Source organism: Heteronotia binoei, chromosome 8 (genome assembly GCF_032191835.1).
Source record: "Heteronotia binoei isolate CCM8104 ecotype False Entrance Well chromosome 8, APGP_CSIRO_Hbin_v1, whole genome shotgun sequence".
NCBI classification, from domain to species: Eukaryota; Metazoa; Chordata; class Lepidosauria; order Squamata; family Gekkonidae; genus Heteronotia; species Heteronotia binoei.
The window spans coordinates 110,745,527-110,767,819 of NC_083230.1; the positions used below are offsets into that span (position 1 = coordinate 110,745,527).

At 46.3% G+C, this 22,293-nt stretch overlaps 1 protein-coding gene across 1 annotated transcript in view; it reads right to left on the reverse strand.

The window, feature by feature from the left end:
* Positions 1 to 22,293, reverse strand: part of PTPRO (protein tyrosine phosphatase receptor type O) — a 258,979-nt gene that overhangs the window by 84,015 nt on the left and 152,671 nt on the right. The window contains exons 4-9 of the mRNA XM_060245875.1: positions 17,473 to 17,625; positions 13,755 to 14,207; positions 10,411 to 10,572; positions 3,929 to 4,131; positions 2,736 to 2,856; positions 781 to 974 (exon numbers count right to left, since the gene is read on the reverse strand). Of these exons, the coding sequence (XP_060101858.1) occupies positions 781 to 974; positions 2,736 to 2,856; positions 3,929 to 4,131; positions 10,411 to 10,572; positions 13,755 to 14,207; positions 17,473 to 17,625 (1,286 nt within the window). The remainder of the gene's footprint in view (positions 1 to 780; positions 975 to 2,735; positions 2,857 to 3,928; positions 4,132 to 10,410; positions 10,573 to 13,754; positions 14,208 to 17,472; positions 17,626 to 22,293) is intronic.

Genomic DNA, 22,293 nt, shown 5'->3' on the forward strand with positions numbered 1-22,293 from the left:
GTGTTTAAAGAAGCCAAAGGAATAAGGAAGGAGAAGAAAGAAAATGAAGATTAATATCCCACCCTTCTCTCTGAATCAGAGACTCAGAGTGGCTCACAATCTCCTATATCTTCTCCCCTCACAACAGACACCCTGTGAGGTGGGTGGGGCTGAGAGGGCTCTCCCAGAAGCTGCCCTTTCAAGGACATACTTTCTTGCAAGAGCTATGGCTGACCCAAGGCCATTCCAGCAGCTGCAAGTGAAGGAGTGGGGAATCAAACCCGGTTCTCCCAGATAAGAGTCCGCACATTTAACCACTACATCAAACTGGAGGGAGCATTAGCTGCTCTGATTCTCATTTAGGGTTACCAGGTCTCTCCTGACAACCAGCAGGGAATGGGGGGATTTAACTGGGAATGGGAAGGAGGCCCATCCAAAGTTGTGGTAATATGTCTGTGTCACCTCTGACATGACCCAGAAGTGACATCATCACGCAGCAACATCAGGGCAACACTCTGGTATTTGGGCAAAAACTCTATGGTGAATTTGTCTTCCACCATAAAAGTTTTTGCCTAAATACCAGAGTGTCACCCCCATGTCACTGATGTGATGATGTCACTTCCGGGTCACTTTCCCTCATACATAGGCCACAGAGAAGCCTGGTTTATCTGGTTCTTCTGAACCAGATATTGAGACACATTGGAAAGAATTCTGCTTTGTATTTTTTAAAATGCTTCTTCATCTGTTCCCATAAGCTGGATTGTAAAGGGTTTGTAACGAAAAGTAAGATGGACACTTTACCACTGATGAAGTTAAAGAGACTGTGGCTGCTATTTCGTAATATGTCATCCACTCAGAGGTCATCGTTGAGGGGTTGAAATAAAACATTTCTACGATGTACTTCCGGAAGACACCGAGATACGGCCTGTTCCAGCTGAGGACCACAGTGGTGGGCCCCAAAGGATAAAGAGTTAGGTCCTTGATCCCAGTGGGCACTAAAAACCAGAAATGGGAAGCCATTAATATTTTCATAAACAGAAAAGGGACGGTATTTTTTTATTCAAGCCTACGTACACAGAATGCAAATATCCCTGTAAAAACTGACCCAGGACAAAGGCTCAGAGGTAAAGCAAACTCTGAAGGTCCCAAGTTAGGGTTACTTAGACTCAGTGTAAAAACATCCCACAATGTCATGACATCATTTCAAGCAATGTAACTAGAAGTGATGTCACTGTGTCTATGTGTGCTCTAGCATTTAACTCCAAACTCTATGGTAAAATCATAGAATTCCAAGTGAATGCTAGAGCGCCCACCAACACGGCGACATCACTTCCTGGTACACAGCTGGAAATGATGTCCTGTTGTTGTGGCCCCCTCATTCCGCACCCTCTGTTTGCCAGAGCAATGACTGGAGGGGTCTCACCTAGCAAATGGCCAGCCTAACCTGGGTTCAGTCCCTGGCATCTCCTGCTAACTATCCTGAGCTGTAACTGCTGGGTAAGGTTTTGCTCTGCCTTAGATCCTGGAGAGCCGCTAGCAATCAGAGCAGACAACAAGGATTTCAATGGACCATGCAATATTAGGCTGTTTTATATGTTCGGTGCTGTGCATTCAGAGCAATAGTCTGAAATTTTCACAAACGTTGTCATTGCCTGTTAGATGCCGGAAGTTCAAAAGGGCAGATCTATTGAAAGAAAATTCCAAGTTCACAGCAAGTTGGAAGTTTAGCCCCTTTTCCTGTCTTGACTCTCCTTGAGGAAAGAGGCAGGGCAGGCAAAGAAATGCAGGACGACTCATAAAAATGTCTGGCAGGATCTGGTGCTCTGAGCCCTATTTAAATGCTCCAATTCCCTAGAGCGTACGAACACCAGATGGAATCTTGCAAAGCAAGATGGAGCTGTTTTACATTTGACTTGCAAGTCTATCTTGGGACCTTCTAAATTTGTACCGGCAGTGGTACAAAACTGCAGCACAAAACCTCCAAAAGTACAACCGGCCTCTGCAATCTGTCTTGAGGAACAAGCACCACTGCGATGTCAGCAACTGCACTGTCCCATCCATAGCATTAACACAGGATTGCCCTCTGTCATGCCATTAACTTGGAAGGGGGTATCATGCGCTCCAGCAACCCCCCTGACTTGCCTGAAACAAAAGGGTAGACATGGCCAACTGCAAGCGGAATTATTTTGGAAATCTTAGCACATGCTCTGCCATCGGCAAGGGGTTTCTTTGTAGAAAAAGCCCAGCAGGAAATCATTTGCATATTAGGCCACGCCTTCTGGTGCCAAGCCAGCCAGAACTGTGACCCTGCTCAAAAAAAGCCCTGGTCATCGCTATGCCACACATCCAGGGCTCCATACATCTGTGGGTTCATTGCGCCAACAAAGGAATATCAGAGGAATCTGCTGTCATATTTTATTTGTAAAACGATTTTCTAGTCCTCGTGGATCTGGGGGTGATTAAGTGGGACTAAACAACTAAACGGGGTGAGAATATGTAGGATATCAACATGCCCTCAGGTGACAACAGGATTCCCCTTTCCAAAAAAGAGAGATTTTTGCACCCCTAATCTAAGCAATAACTCCTTTCGTTATTATAATCAGTTGCGCACAGACCGCCGTCTTTCCTCCAGTATAAAAAGAGTCTATATTAGATGTCTGCTGTCAGTACACTGCTCAGGCAGAAAATATATTAACCCAACTTTTGGTCTCACGTTCCGTTCACAGCATCAGTGGGAATATGCATTAGCAGTTTACCGATGGCAAACGTAACAGGATCGGAAGGGGGCCCGACCAGTGGTCCTTTCCGCAAATAAATCACGACTTGGTACTGGGCGCCGGGGACCAGGTTTTCAATGATGTTGCTGCTCATATTCACCTACATCAAAGAGAAAGAGCGTGTGTAGTAAAGGAGGAGAAGAGACAAGAATTGGCCATCCCAGGGCTTTTTTGTAGCAGGAACTCCTTTGCATATTTGGCCACACCCCCTTGATGTAGCCAATCCTCCAAGAGCCTACAGGGCTCTTAGTACAGGATCCACTGTAAGCTCCAGAAGGATTGGCTATATCAGGGGTGTGTGGCCTAAAATGCAAAGGAGCTCCTACTACAAAACAAAAAAAGCCTTGGGCCATACTATCCAATGACATTTGAGAAAGAGCTGTCAAACTGTTTCAGCCAGTTTGCCGCAGCGATCTGCAAGAACTCTGGAGTGAACTAAAGTCCAACTCGAGGTGGACATAGACCTGCTTCTTTTTCTTACACATTCTGAGTTCTTTTCCACTCTCTCCGCCCCACTCTGAATACATGGTATACAATCAGCAATGGAATTCTAGCAGGCACTTATTTGCATATTAGGCCACACCTCCATGATGTAGCCAATCCTCCAAGAGCTTACAAAAAAGAGCCCTGTAAGCTCTTGGAGGATTGGCTACATCAGGGGTGTGTGGCCTAACATGCAAAGGAGTGCCTGCGAGAATTCCACCCCTGTATACAGTCAAGCTCAAAAGTCTGTCTACTGTACTCATCTTGCTCTCTGTGTGGAGAGGGGAACAAGACTGACCACAATGAATTTGTTCGCTTAGATTGTATTATTTTGTACCATCACAAATGTGTTTGCTTATGACCCGCTGGTCTGTGAGCATGCAGTATTGAATAAAGGAACAAGACTGTCAGCATTTTCCTGCAGTGGAAAGATCAAAATCTTCTGCTTAATGAGGGAGTTAGAAAAGTTGAGACAAAATAGCAAAAGGCACTTCTGTGCCTAAACACTAGAAAATGCAATGGCATTTCTTGAGATTTCCACACTCCATTTTCTTCGCAGTCAGGCTGAAGTGTTTTGAAATAGTCGCAATTGTGTTTGACCTGCCCCAGTGAACCAACTTCCACAAGATGTCTTTGTGTCTTTCTCCCCTGGTCTCCATTAAAGGGAGAGAACATTGTTTGTCTCTTACCTCAGTGCAATAATGTTTTTCGAGTCTCTGGCTCTCCTTCTGTTTCTGGCATGTCAAGGACATGATGGAGACAATGGTGTGGTTGCTGCCGCTGGTCTCTGGTGAAGAGGTCCAGGATAACGAAGCCATGGTGGGACTCAGCACAGTCACCATGACGTTTCGAGGCTTCTCGGTCAGCTCTTCTATCCATTCTCCTGTCGGACCTAAAATACCACCAGAAGGAGATGGCTGTCACCTCTCAACCTTGGAGAGTACCAATTCTCACACTTTCCTTTTTAAAAAAAAATATGTATGTGCAGCAAATTAGTTCCTTTCATGAGTCTCAACAAGGACTTTTTTTGAGCAGGAACACTCAAGAACGCAGTTCTGGCTGGCTTGGTGTCAGAAGGTGCGGCCTAATATGCAAATGAGTTCCTGCTGGGCCTCTTCTACAAAAAAGCCCTGTGTGAAACAATGGTGGCATGAGGGGGTGTGGCTTTAGGCAAATGAGTTCCTGCTGGGCTTTTCCCACAAAAGGCCCTATGTGAAACAATAGTGCTATCAGGGGATGTGGCCTGATATGCAAATGAGTTCCTGTTGGGCTTTTTCTACAAAAAAGTCCAGTGTGAAACAATGGTGCCACCAGGGAGCGTGGTCTAATATGCAAATGAGTTCCTGCTGGGCTTCTTCTACAAAAAAGTCCTGTGTGAAACAATGGCGCCATCAGGGGGTATGGCCTAATATGCAAATGCATTCCTGCTGGGCTTTTTCTACAAAAAAGAGCCCTGGTCACACAACTATAAGTAATGAGAGCTCCCTGATGGGGATGTGTACTACTTGTTATGCTGCCTATACACATGGTCACCGTTCCCTGTCTGTAGGGTAGCCAACAGCTATGGAAGAGAATGTACTGTCTCTTTTACAGAAGCTTAATATGTGGAAATGGGCAGCTGAATCTTTTCATATGGACATAGATAACATCACCTTAATAGAGATGCCAGCCTCCAGGAAGGACATGAGAATCCCCCAGAATTACAGCTCCTCCCCAGACTACAGAGATGAGTTCCCCTGGAGAAAATGGATGCTTTGGAAGGTGGACTCCATGGCATTGTACCCCACTGAGGTCCCTGTTCTCCCCAGGCTCCACCCCCAAATCTCCTGGATCTTTCCAAGCTGGAGTTGGCAGCCCTAATCATGCGGTTAATAACATCTTAATCAGCTTCTATTAATGAGACAGGTCATTTTTCGCAAGGCCTGTTGGCAATTCCCTTGTGAACTAGGCAAGGCATGGATCTTTCACATATGTACAGTTTGAGTATACATGAAAAAGAACTGTCCTCTTCACACAAAAAGGTGGCCATACATCTTGGGACCACTTTGGGTAGTATGTGGTCCTGCTGGTGGCCTCCTGGTTCTCTCTAAGCTGAGTTAGCGAGAGGTAGCTCACAGATTTTTAGCCTCCAGCTCACACAATTTTGTCTTAGCTCGGGGAAAATGGTCCCGGAGCATAATAGTTTATGCAGCAGCTTACAACGTTAATGCCAGTAGCTCACAAAGTTTGCTCACAAGACTCCGCAGCTTAGAGGGAAAATGTGACATATGAAAAGGGCGACTATTAAGTATGAACAAGTGGGAAAGGATTTATGTTTGTAAACATGAGACTCCGCCACACACATTCATTTGCAAACATGTGTCTCGACAACATCTGCTAATTAGCGGAGCAGTATAAGTGTGAATTATAGTTTATCACATTCTTTCCTCTAAGGAGCAACACGACATTAAGGGAACACATTCAACTGCTCCCCAGTACAGTCCTCCTTGTACTTAAGAGAGAGGATAGACTGAAAGGGAGGCAGACTGGAAAGGTTCTTCTCCATCATCTCTACCTCATGAACACAAAAAGCTGGTTTCTACAGAGATAGAGAAGGTAGAGAAAGAAGTCCTTTTCTCCCTTTCTCAAAATTCGAGAACTCGTGGACATTCAATGAAATTGCTGAGCAGTTGAGTTAGAACGGATGAAGGGTGATTAACACATGGAATTCACTGCCATGGGAGGTGGTGGCATCTGCAAGCATGAACAACTTCAAGAGGGGACTGGATAAGCATATGGAGCAGAGGTCCATCACTGGCTACTCTCTCTCTCTCTCTCTCGGCTTGACTTCGCGAACGAAGATTTAAGAAGGGTGCAGTAGTCCACGTCTGCTGCAGGCTCGCTGGTGGCTGACAAGACCAATGCGGGACAGGCAGATCCGGCCACAGTGGCTGCAGGGAAAAGTCTAATTTGGGGTTGGTACTGTAGCAGTGCGATTCTTTCTCAATCTCCTTTTGTCCTCAAGACCAGCTATGCGTGCGTTCTCAAAGGAAGAGACAGCCTGGTGGATGGTGTGCCTCCATGCTTTGCGATCTGAGGCTAGGTCAGACCACTGGTGATGGTTGATGTGACACGTGCCAAGGGATTTCTTCAAGGAGTCCTTGTACCTCTTCTTTGGTGCCCCTCTATTTCGATGGCCGGTGGAAAGTTCGCCGTACAGAGCAATCTTGGGAAGGCGGTGGTTTTCCATCCTAGAAATATGCCCTGCCCAGCGCAGCTACGTCTTCAACAGCAGTGCTTCGATGCTTGTAACCTCCGCCCTCTTGAGGACTTCAGTGTTGGTCACAAAGTCACTCCAGTGGATGTTGAGGATGGTGCGAAGGCAGCGCTGATGAAAGCGCTCAAGGAGTCGCAGGTGATGACGGTATAAAACCCACGATTCGGAGCCGTAGATGAGGGTTGTCATCACAACCGCTTTGTAAACATTGATCTTTGTGCCTTTTTTCAGATGCTTGTTGCTCCACACTCTTTTGTGCAGTCGGCCAAATGCACGGTTTGCCTTTGCCAGCCTGTTGTCAATCTCCTTGTCGATCTTGGCATCTGAGGAGATGATGCACCCCAGGTAGCTGAACTGCTGGACTGTCTTCAGAACTGATTCACCCACAGTGATGCAGGGAGGGTGATAATCTTCCTGGGGTGCAGGCTGGTCCTGATTTGCAGAGGCTGCCAAGCTATTCGGCCTAGAAGTTAGTCTGAAGAAGACAGAAGTTCTCCACCATCACTGGCTACTAGCCACAGTGCATTGATGGAACTCTCTGTCTGGGGCAAGTGATGCTCTGTATTCTTGGTGCTTGGGGGGGGGGGGCGCAGTGGGAGGGCTTCTAGTATCCTGGCCCCACTGATGGACCTCCTGATGGCACCTGGGGGTTTTTTTTGGCCACTGGGTGACACAGAGTGTTGGATTGGATGAGCCATTGACCTGATCCAACATGGCTTCTCTTATGTTCTTAGACCACTGATCAGTACTGTCTACTCCAATTGGTAGTGACGCAGCAGGATCTCAGTCTTTCACATCACCTGCTACTTGAAGATGAATGATCTCTAAATACAAAGAGATCATGTGAAAAACCTGGATAGAAGCTTTAGCTCCATGGCAGAGCAACCTCTTGACCTATAGGAAGTCCCAGGTTCAATCCACAGCCTCTCTAATTAAAGAATTGGGTAATAGATGGGGTGAAAGACCTCTGCCTAAGACTCTGGAAGCTGCTGGCTGTCAGAGTTGACAGTACTGATCTTGATGGACAAAGGGTCTAATTCAGTAAGACAGCTTCACATCTAGTTAGCAGAACGGACAAAGCCAGGGGAGGAATTCTAGCAGGAGCTCCTTTGCATATTAGGCCACACACCCATGATGTAGCCAATCCTCCAGGAGCCTACAAGGCTCTTTTTTGTAAGCTCCAGGAGGACTGGCTGCATCAAGGGTGTGTGGCTTAATATGCAAAGGAGCTCCTGCTAGAATTCCACCCCCGGACAAAGCTAAGTGGTTTGAATACAGAAGATTCTAGGATCCATCACCGGCTTCAGCAAAACGTACTTCCAGTAGCAGGTGTCTCCTAATACCTTGCGTAGATTCTATCGGTCAGATTAAACAACACTGAGCTAGACAGAGTCAGGCTAAAACAGTTACATAAGTGTTGCTGTGGGAATGTTTCCTCCTTTCATGCAGTATTTATGCATTTATGATATAATGATTCCGTATCGTCCTGTAAGCTGCCCTGAGCCTGCCTCGGCGGGGAGGGCGGGGTATAAATAAAAATTTACTTACTTACTTACTTACTTATTTATTAATCCAAATATTTGCTCTTCGCACAGCTATGGATATAAATGACACCATGACCATGCACAGGATTATATCTAGTTCTCAACAATGGCTTAGAATGAGGATTTAAAAATGCGTACAATGGGGCCATGCACAGATCATAACACTTTTTTTTTTTTAACACGTTTGGGGGAAGCTCGGAGTTTGCAGAAAAAAGCTCAAATGTTAACAAAAATCAGGGCTTTTTTGTAGCAGGAACGCCTTTGCATATTAGGTCACACCCCCTGATGTAACCAATCCTCCTGGAGCTTACAGTAGGCTCTGTAAGAAGAGCCCTGTAAGTGGGCCATACGCTGAATATGAGTCAACAGTGTGATGTGGTGGCTAAAAAGGCAAATGCAATTTTGGGCTGTGTCATAGAATCATAGAGTTGGAAGGGACCTCCAGGATCATCAACACCCTGCACAATGCAAGAAACCCACAAATACCTACCCCAAATTCACAGGATCTTCATCTAGCCTCTGCTTAAAAATCTCCAAGGAAGGAGAGCCCACCCTCCTGAGGAAGCCTGTTCCACTGAGGAACCGCTCTGTCAGGAAGTTCTTCCTAATGTTGAGCCGGAAACTCTTTTGATTTAATTTCAACCCATTGGTTCTGGCCCTGCCTTCTGGGGTCACAGAAAACAATTCCACACCATCCTCTAGATGACAGCCCTTCAAGTACTTGAAGATGGCGATCCTATCACCTCTCAGCCGCCTCCTCTCCAGGCTAAACACCCCCAGCTCCTTCAACCTTTCCTCATAGGACTTGGTCTCCAGACCCCTCACCATCTTCGTCGCTCTCCTCTGGACCTGGTTCCAGCTTGTCTATATCCTTCTTAAAATGTGGTGCCCAAAACTGAACACAATACTCCAGGTGAGGTCTTACCAGAGCAGAGTAAAGTGATACTATCACATCACATGATCTGGACATTATACTTTTGTTGATACAGCCCAAAATTGCATTTGACTTTTTAGCCACCACATCACACTGTTGACTCATGTTCAGCGTATGATCCACTAAGACCCCTAAATCCTTTTCGCACATACTACTTCTAAGACAAGTCTCCCCCATCCTATAACTATGCATGGGATTTTTCCTACCGAAATGCAGAACTTTACATTTATCCCTGTTAAAATTCATTTTATTGGTTTTAGCCCAGTTTTCCAGCCTGTCAAGGTCATCCTGTATCCTGTTTCTGTCTCCTACTGTATTTGCAACCCCTTCCAATTTAGTATCATCGGCAAATTTAATAAGCGTTCCCTCTATTCCTTCATCCAAATCATTTATAAAAATGTTGAACAAAACAGGTTCCAGGCCAGATTCTTGAGGCACTCCACTTGTCACTCCTCTCCAAGAGGATGAGGAACCATTCACAAGCACTCTTTGGGTACGATCTGTCAACCAGTTACAACAGAAGTATAGTGTCCACATCACGTGAAGTGATGGTATCACTTTACTCTGCTCTGGTAAGACCTCACCTGGAGTATTGTGTTCAGTTTTGGGCACCACATTTTAAGAAGGATATAGACAAGCTGGAATGGGTCCAGAGGAGGGTGACAAACATGGTGAGGAGTCTGGAGACCAAGTCCTATGAGGAAAGATTGAAGGAGCTGGGCATGTTTAGCCTAGAGAGGAGGTGGCTGAGAGGTGATAGGATCACCATTTTCAAGTACTTGAAGGGTTGTCATATAGAGCAGGGGTGGCCAACGGTAGTTCTCCAGATGTTTTTTTTTTGGCCTACAACTCCCATCCACCCCAGCCATTGGCCATGCTGGCTGGGGCTGATGGGAGTTGTAGGCAAAAAGCATCTGGAGAGCTACCGTTGGCCACCCCTGATATAGGTGGTGTGGAATTGTTTTCCGTGGCCCCAGCAAGTAGTAACAGAACCAATGGGTTGAAATTAAATCAAAAGAGTTTCTGGCTCAATATTAGGAAGAACTTCCTGACCATTAGAGTGGTTCCTCAATGGAACAGGCTTCCTCAGGAGGTGGTGGGCTCTCCTTCCTTGGAGGTTTTTAAACAGAGGCAAGATGGCCATCTGACGGCAATGAAGATCTTGTGAATTTAGGGGGAGGTATTTGTGAGTTTCCTGCACTGTGCAGGGGGTTGGACTAGATGACCCTGGAGGTCCCTTCCAACTCTATGATTCTATGATTCTTGGAGGATTGACTACATCAGGGGTGTGTGGCCTAATATGCAAAGGAGTTCCTGCTACAAAAAAAGCCCTGACAAAAACACATTTTAATGTTTTAAAACCTTTAAACCATAGAAGCAACGTGGAAATGAGATTCTCCCCCCAAGAGTCCTCATGGATGCTCCACTTATACTTACTAATGTAAAAACTGAGTGTTTTGGCAGACTGACTTTCCCGAATTTCACATGAGCCAGAGGAGCTAAATGTCGTCACAGATACTGTATATTTCCCAGATTCTTTCAACTCAGCAACAAATTCATGAATATCCTCACCAACTGTCAGAAATTCTGTGAAGTTCTCTAAATCAAGAGAGAAGAATTAGCTGGAACAGAAGAAGTTTCTGCATACGGACAACACGTTTTATAACCTGTGCCTTAATAGCAGCAATACTGCAAGCGCGCAGAGATGAATTAATACAGGCAGTTTTTACGGTCCTGTTATCACTCAGAGAATTACAAATAGTTGGAAGCAATGCATAAGTGTAAAGGAATAAAGAAGCCATGAAACAAATCCGTTCATCTGGTACTAGACGAAAAGAAAAGACTTCCTGCTTTCCCTACCTGGAAGCCCCCCCCCAAAAAAGGAAAATCTGACAAATATTATTTTGAAAGTTGGCCCCCTTCCCGGAGTGCGACGACCTGGAAACAGTGATCCATGCAACGGTCACCTCGAGGTTGGATTACTGTAACGCTCTGTACATGGGACTGCCCCATGTACATGGGGTGGCCAGGTTGTTATTGGGGTTCCCTAAGTGGAAACACATACAGCCGGGACTGCACTGGCTGCCAATAGTGTACCAGATTCATTACACGGTGCTGGTTATTACCTTTAAAGCCCTATATGGCTGAGGACCTGTCTGCTTTAGGGACCATATACTCCCCATAGGGTGCTTCAATCCGGTTCACAAAATCTACTGGTAATCCCCGGGCCGAAGGAGGCCAAACTGAAGGTCACCAGGGAAAGGGCCTTTTCGATCGCTGCCCCCCACTGGTGGAACCAACTCCCAGAGGAAATGCGGGACTTGCAGAATCTTGGTCAATTCCGCAGGGCCTGCAAAACTATCCTCTTCCAGCTGGCCTTTAATTGATACGGAGCCTACATCCTAGATGGAATACCGTCGCACTGTAAAATCTAACAAGATAATATCTAGATCTGAGCACTAAACGGTATGTCGTTTCAATTTCTAAATATATAATTTTATAGAATATACTATTTTATAATATGTATTGTTTTAATTCTATGATGTTTTATGCTGTGAGCCGCCCTGAGCCTGCTTCAGCGGGGAGGGCGGAATACAAATCAAATCAAATCAAATCAAAATAAAATAAACATGTATCTCTTCAATAAACTCCTTATTTGATCAGTCAAAGAGGCTGAGTTGATGAGAGCTGCACAGAACCTGACGTCTGCTCCCGTACATCAATGCCTGACTTTCTATCCGCTATGGAGAAATAGGAAGTCTCTGCTCTGTACTAATACCTTGCTCTTCTCTGCCACTCTGGATCTGAGAAGCCAGAGGGATGGTGAAGAAATGCAGCAGCACTGAAAGACAGCTGGAAAAGGAGACGCTGCAGTTGGTGGTAGAAGAAGCTGAGGGAACCAGTCTTGACACAGTCTTCAAGCCCACACAACAGATCCGCCACATGCTGCACTCGGCCAAAGATATGAGAGATCCACTTTCAACCCCTGGAGTCTACAAAATACCCTGCTCCTGTGGTGCAGTCTACATTGGCACTACCCAACGCAGTATCAACACCCGCCTCACCGAACACAAGAGACACTGTCGCTTGTTTCAGCCAGAAAAATCAGCTGTAGCTGAACATGCACTTCAAGAAGGAAACCACGTCATCCACTTTGAAAGAACTGAAGTCCTTTCTACGGTCTCACATTATCATACCCGCCTGAACAGAGAAGCTATTGAGATTTACAAACACCAACACAATTTTAACAGAAAGGAAGAAGGCATTTTCATCCACCAATCTTGGTACCCAGCTCTGCAAAACACCCTACAGACTATAAATTGCAGAAAGTCACAGAACAACCAGCACATTCCACAGAACAATCAGCACAGTCAGCAACCATCTTCCTTATCTTCACACCCCTTCCAACCCTCCCAGCAATTAACACAGAACAATGGTCACATTCAACAGCCAGTTTCCTTATCACTACCCTTCCAGGAAGCCCCACCAAACAAGGGGCACATCCACAAACCAATTGACCTTTCACCACACCCCCTCCAGCCTAGAAATAGCAGCTCTCCAGCAGCCCTGGCCTCACTCAATGCACAGCAGCCAAGAAGGTCAGAGCGCCTGCTCCGGCTGCAACGCCACTGAGGATGTTCTCCGCAGCTGAGAACGAAACATCTGGAAGAAAAACTTTCTCCAGTAGAACACGGCACTTGAGCTCGAAAGATTCTACAAACCCTAATGAACCAGTAGCTCTCTACCAATAAGGTAGCCTGATATTTACATAGGCATATTTTGCCTAAGCTGTTTGCTAACCACAAGCCAGACTGGAGGATACTTAGTCCTTGGCACAATGGGGAAGAAAGCAGAGGGAGTGTGCTTCCCGCCCCTGCCTACCTATCCTATGGACAATGCCACCAGCAGACCACCTAGACGATTAATGCCCTAGGGTTGCCAGCCCCCAGGTCCTATTTATTTTATTTATTTTTATTTTATCAAATTTATATCCCATCCTCCCCTAACATGCTTAGGGTGGCTAACAACAGCTAAAAACCACGTAGAATATTAACAAACAGAATATACAATAAAAACAATTCCGTACAAATTTCCAACCATAAAAATCCAAGATGCACATCTGATTGTCTGCATTTGTCCAATGAGATTGTCAGTGCTGTGGGGCATCAGCTACCTCCCCTTAACAGTTGAAGGCAAGTTTAAATATTTCGGCCTTACAGGCCCAGCAGAACTGTGGTAGGTCCCGCAGGGCTCTGATGTTTTCGGGGAGGGCATTCCACAGAGCGGGGGCTATTGTCAAAAACGCTCTGGCTCTATTGGTGGACAATCAAACTTCTTTCAGTCTGGGGATCTTAAGAAGATTTTGGGACCCCGAACGTAGTGCTCTCTGGGGCACATATGGGGAGAGGTGGTCCGGAAGGTAGGTCCCATGCCATATAGGGGATTAAAGGATATGACCTCACAGGGGTTTCCCTGCTTTTGGGGGCTTCACTCCACCAGTGGCCATCTGGCTGGTGGAGGAAACCCCACCCACAAACACTTCCGGATGACCTCATTGTGCCGGGGATGCTCTGGTAGTTTTGAGGGTGGAAAAAACCATAGCCCAAATGCCAGAGCATCTCCCATCTGATCACGGATGTTACTCAGCATCATGTGTAATGTGGTCTTAATTATCCACTATGGTTTCTACCTAAACTAGCAGACAAACCACATAAGCCACCCTCCTACTTTGAACTTTTGTTAATGCACACAACTCAGGAGAAAACTGTTTTCAGTGCTACCTTCTCTCTCGATGTTAATATGGAAACCATCGAATGCTGTGGGTGGTTTTGGAGGCAACCAACTCAATACCATTTGCACGGGAAGAAACAAAAGAGGCTCAGGAGTAGGATTCCCAAACTCCAGTGTCGGGCTGCTGTTCTCATAGTCCTTTGGCACGGCGTTCACAAACTCATCTTCGCTCTCCGGGAAGTCGGATTCGTTAATCCACCAATCTGGCTGAGATGTGGTCTCATAGTCACTGCTATTGTAGTGGTAATCGGGCCACGTGTAGGTAGCGTTTGCCGTGGGCAGTTCCAGCAGATCATCTAAGCGATGAGTGGTTTTATCCAACTCCACTGTATTCTGCATCCCCAGAAAGGATTCCTCCGGGAAAATTCCGCTGTGTTCCTCCCAGTTCTCGTTTTTGTTTATTGGGACAATATGCACAGAAATATTTCGAGGTGGGTAAGGAACTGGGGGAAAAAAAAGGAAGGGGTCAAAAAGCATTGTGGGTTTACAAATAATATGCTCACAATCCTTGTTACTATACAAACAGGAACACATACAATTCGTGAGGCAGGGAAACCCCATCCACTGCCCCCCAATTTCTCCAGCCCTCCATTTTGGTTTTCTCCAGGACTTTTTTTGTAGCAGGAACTCCTTTGCATATTAGACCACACACCCCTGATGTAGCCAATCCCCCAAGGGCTCTTAGTACATGGCCTACTGTAAGCTCCAAAAGGATTGGCTACATCAGGGGCCTAATATGCAAAGGAGTTCTTGCATTTGACAATGAGAGCCATGTTTCTCAAAAACTTATGCTACAATAAGTCTTAAAGGTGCTACTGGACTCTTTACTATTTTGCCGTAACAGACTAACATGGATAATTTCTCTGGATCTATGTCTCTGGATCTATGTCTCTGCAGTTCTTTCCTGTAGATCCAATGCCCTCATACTCCCACACTCATGATGCTGGACAAGCCGGTCATTTGTGATAGGAAAAGTATTCTTCAGATTAGGCTTCTCTCTCTTCTTTTGACTGCAACCTGAATGTCAACTGGATCTGCTTGAATAAATGTAAGCTTCAGGGCTTTTTTGAGCAGGAATGCACAGAAACGCAGTTCCAGCTGGCTTGGTGTAGTGGTTTGGTGTAGTGGTTAAGTGCACGGACTCTTATCTGGGAGAACCGGGTTTGATTCCCAACTCCTCCACATGCAGCTGCTGGAATGGCCTTGGGTCAGCCATAGCTCTCATAGAAGTTGTCCTTGAAAGGGCAGCTGCTGGGAGAGCTCTCTCAGCCCTACCCACCTCACAGGGTGTCTGTTGTGGGGGAAAGAGATAAAGGAGATTATAAGCCACTCTGAAACTCTGATTCAGAGAGAAGGGCAGAGTATAAATCTGCAGTCTTCTTCTTAGACTATAAGAATATAAGAGAAGCCATATTGGATCAGGCCAAAGGCCCATCCAGTCCAACACTCTGTGTCACACAGTGGCAAAAAAACCCAGGTGCCCTCTGGAGGTCCACCAGTGGGCCAGGACACTAGAGGGCCCTCCCACTGTTGCCTCCCCCCAAGCCCCAAGACTACAAAGCATCACTTGCCCCAGACAGAGAGTTCCAACAATACGCTGTGGCTAATAGCCACTGATGGACCTCTGCTCCATATGTTTATCCAATCCCCACTTGAAACTGATAAGAACATTCTTCTTTTTCTTGGTGTCAGGGGGTGTGGCCTAATAAGCAAATGAGTTCCTGTTGGGCCTTTTCTACAAAAAAGTCGAGTGGAACAGTGGTGATATCAGGGGTGTGGCTTAATATGCATATGAGATCCCACTGGGCTTTTTCTAAAAAGCCCCAGTAAGCTTACACTTTTTTTGCACTACACTACTTCTTGGGAGATTTATCAACTGCACTCAGTATCATGCTTCGATGACCAGGCAAACTCTTTTTTCTTGTAAAGATCTCAGGCTTTGGACTTCAAGGCAGAAGCAAATCGAGAGTTGGGGGAGGGGAAGAGGCAGAGGATGATACTGTCTTCTCCCCCCCACCTCCCAATTTTATAGGGAGAGTTGGTCACAGACAGCAAAAGAGATCATAAATCTTCTTGCAAACATGTCAGGGAGGCGACTGCTGCCAGAGACAGACCGAGGTTGCTTCCACCCACAGATATTCCTCTGAGCAAAGGCAGTATAAAGAATAGGACACCATGGCTGATTACAGACCGGCACTTTGGGCCGACTCAGACGCCTCTGAAGTCAGCCCAAATAATCCCTCCACACTCAAACATCTGCCGGGCATCCCCAGCCCGCACTCACCCTGTCCTTCTGGCCGCTCCACCTGGCTCAAAAAGCTACCACTGTGAAGGTGGTAGCAAAGTTTTGAGCCGGCTGTCAGTCGCCTCCCCGCCGTCTGGAGGGGGAAGGGCGCAAGTGAGGCGGCTTGGCAGTGTGAAGCTGCCAAGCCACCCCAAGCTGTTTCCAGGGTTTTTTTTTTTTAAGGACCCGATGAGAGCGCTGGAGCGCTTGTGCACATCAGCACTCCCCCCCAAGGGGGAACAAAGAGGAATTCGGCTTCCGGGTCGCCTTCCTATGCGGACCGGAGACGAGCAGCATGCAGGTGAGCGTGGGGAGGCTCCTGGGCGGCTCGTTTTGGGCCGTTATGATTTGAGACGCCTCCAAGCCGCCCCGGGATGCCCATCTGTTATCAGCCCTGGGGTCACAAACTCTGCTTAGCCCAGAAGTGCGGAGTCATATTAAAAGAGACTGGGATGGTTGGTCTCCCAGCATCTCTTAAAGATACATTACAAGTGTAGATGGCTGCAATGTACATTGAAGCCAGGGCTTTTTTTGTAGCAGGAATTCTTTTGCATATTAGGCCACACCCCGTGATATAGCCAATCCTCCAAGAGCTTACAGGGCTCTCAGTATAGGGCTTACAGTAAGCTCCAGGAGGACTGGCTACTTCAGGGGGGGTGCGACCTAATATGCAAAGCCCTGATTGAAGCCATGTTTTTTTGGGGGGGGGGGGAACCAGGATTGCCTATTCTGGGTTGGGAAATTCCTGGAGATTTCAGGAGGACAGAATTTGAGAAGGAGAGGGAACTTGGCTGGGTATAGTGCCCCTCTCTCGTCACTAAGAGAACAAAGGGCTTCCTGGCAGAAGACGGCATTGAATTGCATTTAAAATTTGGGGATTTGTTTTTCCATTGGTCTTCAAAATGTTCTGGTTGTTGTGTATGAGAGACTAATTAGATCCAATATTTATATTCGCATTTAAAGATCATATAAGTATTTCTTAGGGTTTTTTTCTTGTTTAATTTTTTGAGGCCGGTAATCATGGAAACCTTGTGCTCCCCCCCCCCCCCCCGGAAGTTGGCAGCCTTACCGCTTCCAGCCCAGAACAGCTTTGCCTATCAAATTTGCCCTCCTGGGTTAGAGGCAATGCACCTTGCAAGGAAGGTAAGCAGTTGGGCTGATGAATTCATGGACTTCATAGCGGTATCTGACGATAAGAAATACAATCAGGGGTGGAATTCTAGTGGAGCTCCTTTGCATATCAGGCCACACCCCCTGATGTACAAAAAAGAGCCTTGTAAGCTCTTGGAGGACTGGTTACATCAGGTGGGTGTGGCCTAATATGCGAAGGAGCTCCTGCTAGAATTCCGCCCCCGTATGCGTGCATAGAACTGTGCACCATGCATCTTTCTCAGACACACTCAGGCATTCTTCTGCTTGCTGACCTGTTCGATGCAGCTTCGGTTTGTGCGTCACCCCGCTGTACTCCACCAGCGTGCTTTTGTTGAAGGTCGCTTCCGACACCAGCTGAAACGTGATGTTGCTGTAACATATTCCCGGCAGCCAGTGATTGAAAACGGTTTTGCCCTTAAAGAAATCTGTGGGGTGGCAAGCAAATCAGTCAGCTGGAGGATTCCAAAAGGCTGTCTTCAGTTAACAGAGCAGCACATATTCAATTAGCAAAACTTCCCCGTTGCACAGTATTCAGGAGATAAATATTGTTTGGCAGAGTCTCAAAGATGGAAAATAAATAAATTCAGCAACGGGGAAATCAACCAGCCTTTCCCTCCCCACCTCCTCCTTCTTGGCTGTCAAAAGAACTCAGAATGCTAAAGTTGGGAAAATAAACATGGAAGCTGGCAAAGGAATCGCAACTGGAAACACGCTTTATGTGGCATTAAACATTTCGAAGAGCAGATGATAAAAAGAATCCTCCCTGTCCCTGATTTTGACTTTGCAAAAGGTAGGGTTGCCAACTCCTGCTTGGGAAATATCTGGAGATTTAGGGGGTGGAGCCTGGAGAGAGTTCAGGGCATAATGCCACAGAATCCACCTTCCAAAAGGAACTGTCCATCTAGAGCAGGGGTGGTTGGCCAAACTGTGGCTCAGGAACCACATGCGGCTCTTTTACACATATTGTGTGGCTCTCAGAGTTCAAGGAGGAAGTTAATGCAGGCTTACTCTCAAATAAGCATGCTTAGCATCAGGATTTGAGGCAGCCTTTGTGACCTAGGGTGGGGAAAGAGCGTGCAAGAGCTGAGGGAGCCACTGGAAGGAAGGACAGAATTAAAGAGGGCTGCGCAGTTCCATAGCTCTTGTAGGAGCTATATTGACTAACCCTGGTGTCAAGGTAAAGAGAGATGCATAATAATGCAAATGGTGGTCAGTGATTTATATGGCACATGGTGTTGCCTTCTCCCACTGGTGCTAAAAAAAGAATTCCTTAACCTTTCCCTATGCTGGTTTTATGGGAACTGTTATTTCCAGCTTTTTGTTTTTTTTAAAGTCTCCTTCTAGCATGGTCATACTGTAAAGTGCATACATGTGTATTTTATTTTTTTATGCAAAGAAGGTATTAAGAGTTTTAATAAAGACATGTGTTTTAATAAAGACATTTGTTTATGTGTTGGGGCTCTCCCGACAACAGACATTTATTCTATGAGGCTCTTACGTTAAGCAAGTTTGGCAACCCCTGAACTAGAGGAATTGAGCTCTGTTGTCTGGAGATCAGCTGAAAGCCCAGGAGATCTCCAGCCCCCACCTGGAGGCTAGCAAGCCTAGTACAAGGGAGTCCATAACTGCCAATGTTGCATTGTCACTCTGTGCCCTCCATTTTTCCTCTTGCTGGAGCAAAGAGTTCCCAGTGTGACTGGGAGCCTGAGTGGTGGTGGAGATTTGTCTGTATAGGAACTCTATGACAGAGTTATCATCAATTAAATAGATTATTCACTGAATTGCTCCTTATGCCTGACTAAACATTTATGCATCTGCTAAGAAGCGAGTATCAGGAAAGAATATGATATTCATAAAAGCTTGAACATTATTACCATTCTGTGAAAACCTGGCTGCAATACCATTCCACTAGAGAGGTACTCTTCTGTTACTCCCCCACACACTATCAATTAAGTACAAGCAAGCAGAAATGTAAATTATAGGGTTGATATACCATGTTTGCATGCCGCAAATGGTCTCATACTGTAATTTCTATCCATGTGGGAATGTGGAACAAAATGACCTTCTCTAACTCTATTTTCGGTCTTTTCAATTTTATTTATTGATATGTTTATGTAAACACACACAAAAAATCTTTAGTAAAAGGCAAGATAAAAGAGAAACATAAAACGAAATAGTAGCTCTGTGCTTTCCGTCTCAAACCGATCAGATTAATCTTCATTTTTTTACAAGAAGATGATGATGATATTGGATTTATATCCTGCCCTCCGCTCCAAATCTCAGAGTCTCAGAGCGGTTCACAATCTCCTTTATCTTCCTCCCCCACAACAGACACCCTGTGAGGTGGGTGGGGCTGAGAGAACTCTCACAGCAGCTGCCCTTTCAAGGACAACCTCTGCCAGAGCTATGGCTGACCCAAGGCCATTCCAGTAGCTGCAAGTGGAGGAGTGGGGAATCAAACCTGGTTCTCCCAGATAAGAGTCCACACACTTAACCACTACACCAAACTGGCTCAAGTTACAGTCAGGTTCCTCTGTATAGATGAAAGGCAAATAGGGGATAAGTTTGTTATTTTTCACCAGTATAAATTTCAGCAAACCGTAAGCCAAGTTCATGCATTTTTACAATCTATTCCTTTGTATAGATGAAGGGCAAATAGGGAACTTCAAGAACACAATGGAGAGGGGAACTGCTGAATTACAAACTGTTATGAAACTTGGAACAAACACCTCCCCAGGACTGAACAGAGATGTTTTGTTTTTTTATCTCATTACATATGCTAAACCCACTTTCACCAAGTACGGCGATATAGCCACAGTATTCCAATGTATTTCTCTTTTAGGATAGTGTATCAGAATAATGCTTTTGTATTGACATACTCAAACAAGGGATATTGGCTGTTTATCTCATTACATATACTAAACCCATCTTCCACTATATTTTAATGCATTTTTTCCTAATGGCAATCTAGAATGATTATATTTATGTTACATGTTAAAAGGTAAATTAGTTGGACAGGAAAAACTTCTGGGAAAGAAATGCCTTCTTTTTGACCCAGGTTTATTAGCAATAGAATAATTAACAGGCATTCTCACATTCTGACATGATACTGTTTTATGGTTTCCCACACTAATGTAACCCAGATCAAAGGTTTTCTGAATTTGTTAATTTTACTATTCTGCTATTGGATTTTAACTTTGTACCACTATTCCAAACCCCACCAGCTATCTGTGGCTCTGCTTACTGTACCTCATTCCTCGTCTGAAGAAGTGTGCATGCACACAAAAGCTTACGTTCTGAATAAAACTAAGCTGGTCTTAAAGGTGCAATTGACTCCTTTTTTTTCTACTTCAGACCAACACGGCTGCCTACTTGGATGCAAATAGGGAATAAGTTCGTTATTTTCACCAGTATAACTTTCAGCAAACTGTAGGCCAGGTTTGGCAAATATGTCAAACTGTAGCCGCCCTCCGATTGGAATAGGCTTCCCAACCCTCCCGCCCTGGTGGGGGACCCCAGAATTTCCAGCCTCTTTCCCCGCTCCCCAAAAAAACGGAAGCAGGGGGAGGGGGGGAAACGGCACCACGGAGCGTGGCGAGCCGCCCCATCTCAGAGCGGGCGACGCCGCTGAGCTGCTGCCGCCTCTTCTCTGCTTCGGAGGAGCAGCTAAGATGAAGCGGAGAAGAGGCCGCAGCAGTGCAGCAGCGTCGCCCGCTCCGCTCCGCCTCTGAGGTAAAATCAGAGAAGGGGAGGGTGGAGGCAGGCCAGGAGCGTGGCGAGCCGCGAATCTGGGTCCTTCTAGGACCCGGACTTGCGGCTCGCCACGCTCCTGGCCTGCCTCCACCACTTTCAGAGGGAAACGTTAAAAATACTGTTCCTGCCTTTGGAAAAATATATATTAAAAACGTTCTTGCTGAATTGCCGCTTCAAAACTATTCCTGTTCGCGGTACTGCAGAGCTCCCGCTCGTTAAGCATTCCTGAGCCAGTGGCGAGGCAGTACAACTTTTCCATCAACGTTTAAGCTTTTTCCAAATCTGCCCTCGCTTCTTCTTTCTTTTTAGTGCGCCGGCTCCAAGCAGCAGCTTTGATTTGTGGAGCGCCTGGCCAGCGGAGCCCTCTGATTGGCTGGTTTAGGCCATTCTTAAGAGCGGCCTCGTTCCAGCATTTCGAATTTGTTCCGTTCCTTGCTCCGCGGAGCTCTGCTGAGCTGTGTCGTTCCCAAAGGCTCCACTCAAGCGCTTCAATGAAGCACCAAGTAAGGCGGAGGCGGGTTGCTTTTTCTGGAGGGGGGTGGGGGTACTGGGCAGGGTTGTGTTCTCCCTTTCAGATTCCTGCGTTAGCTTGTTTTCTGCGAGACTTGTGTGATAATAGACATGGTCTTGGGTGTCTCTACCTTAGGGTTGCCAATCCCCAGGTGGGGGGCAGGGGGTTCAATTCTATCAGCCCCAAAAGAAGGTGCCCCTATCCTTCATTATTTCCTATGGAAGGAAGGCATTGAAAAGGTGTGCCGTCCCTTTAAATGTGATGGCCAGAACTCCCTTTGGAGTTCAATGATGCTTGTCACAGCCTTGATCTTGGCTCCACCCCTAATGTCTCCTGGCTCCACCCCCAAAGTCTCCTGGCTCCACCCCTAAAGTCCCCAGATATTTCTTGAATTGGACTTGGCAACCCTAGATTGGAAGCAGCTCTGGGCTTCTGGCATAGTCATTGTGATCCTCCCTTTTTGGAGTCACTTTTGTTTCCCTTGTTGTTTCTGCTAGGAAAGGATTTTGCATCCTGACTGCGAGACTGCCACTTCCCCCTGAAAGACTCAAATCCCAAAGGCCGGGAAAATTTTTTGGAGTGCCGAAAGGACTGGAAGGATTTCTTGGGCTTAAAACCCTTCCTCTTGGAAGGCAAGACCTTCTTTTTGTCCTTCTCCTCAATCAGGAATCGTTCCAGCTCGTCCCCAAAGAGACTAACACCTTTGAATGGTACAGCTGCCAGTCTAGCCTGTGCAGCTGCAGCTGCGTCCCAAGTCCTGAGCCAAACGTTCCTGTGCGCTGCCGCGCTGCAAGCTACGGCCCTTGTGGACAACCGCATTGCATCTAGA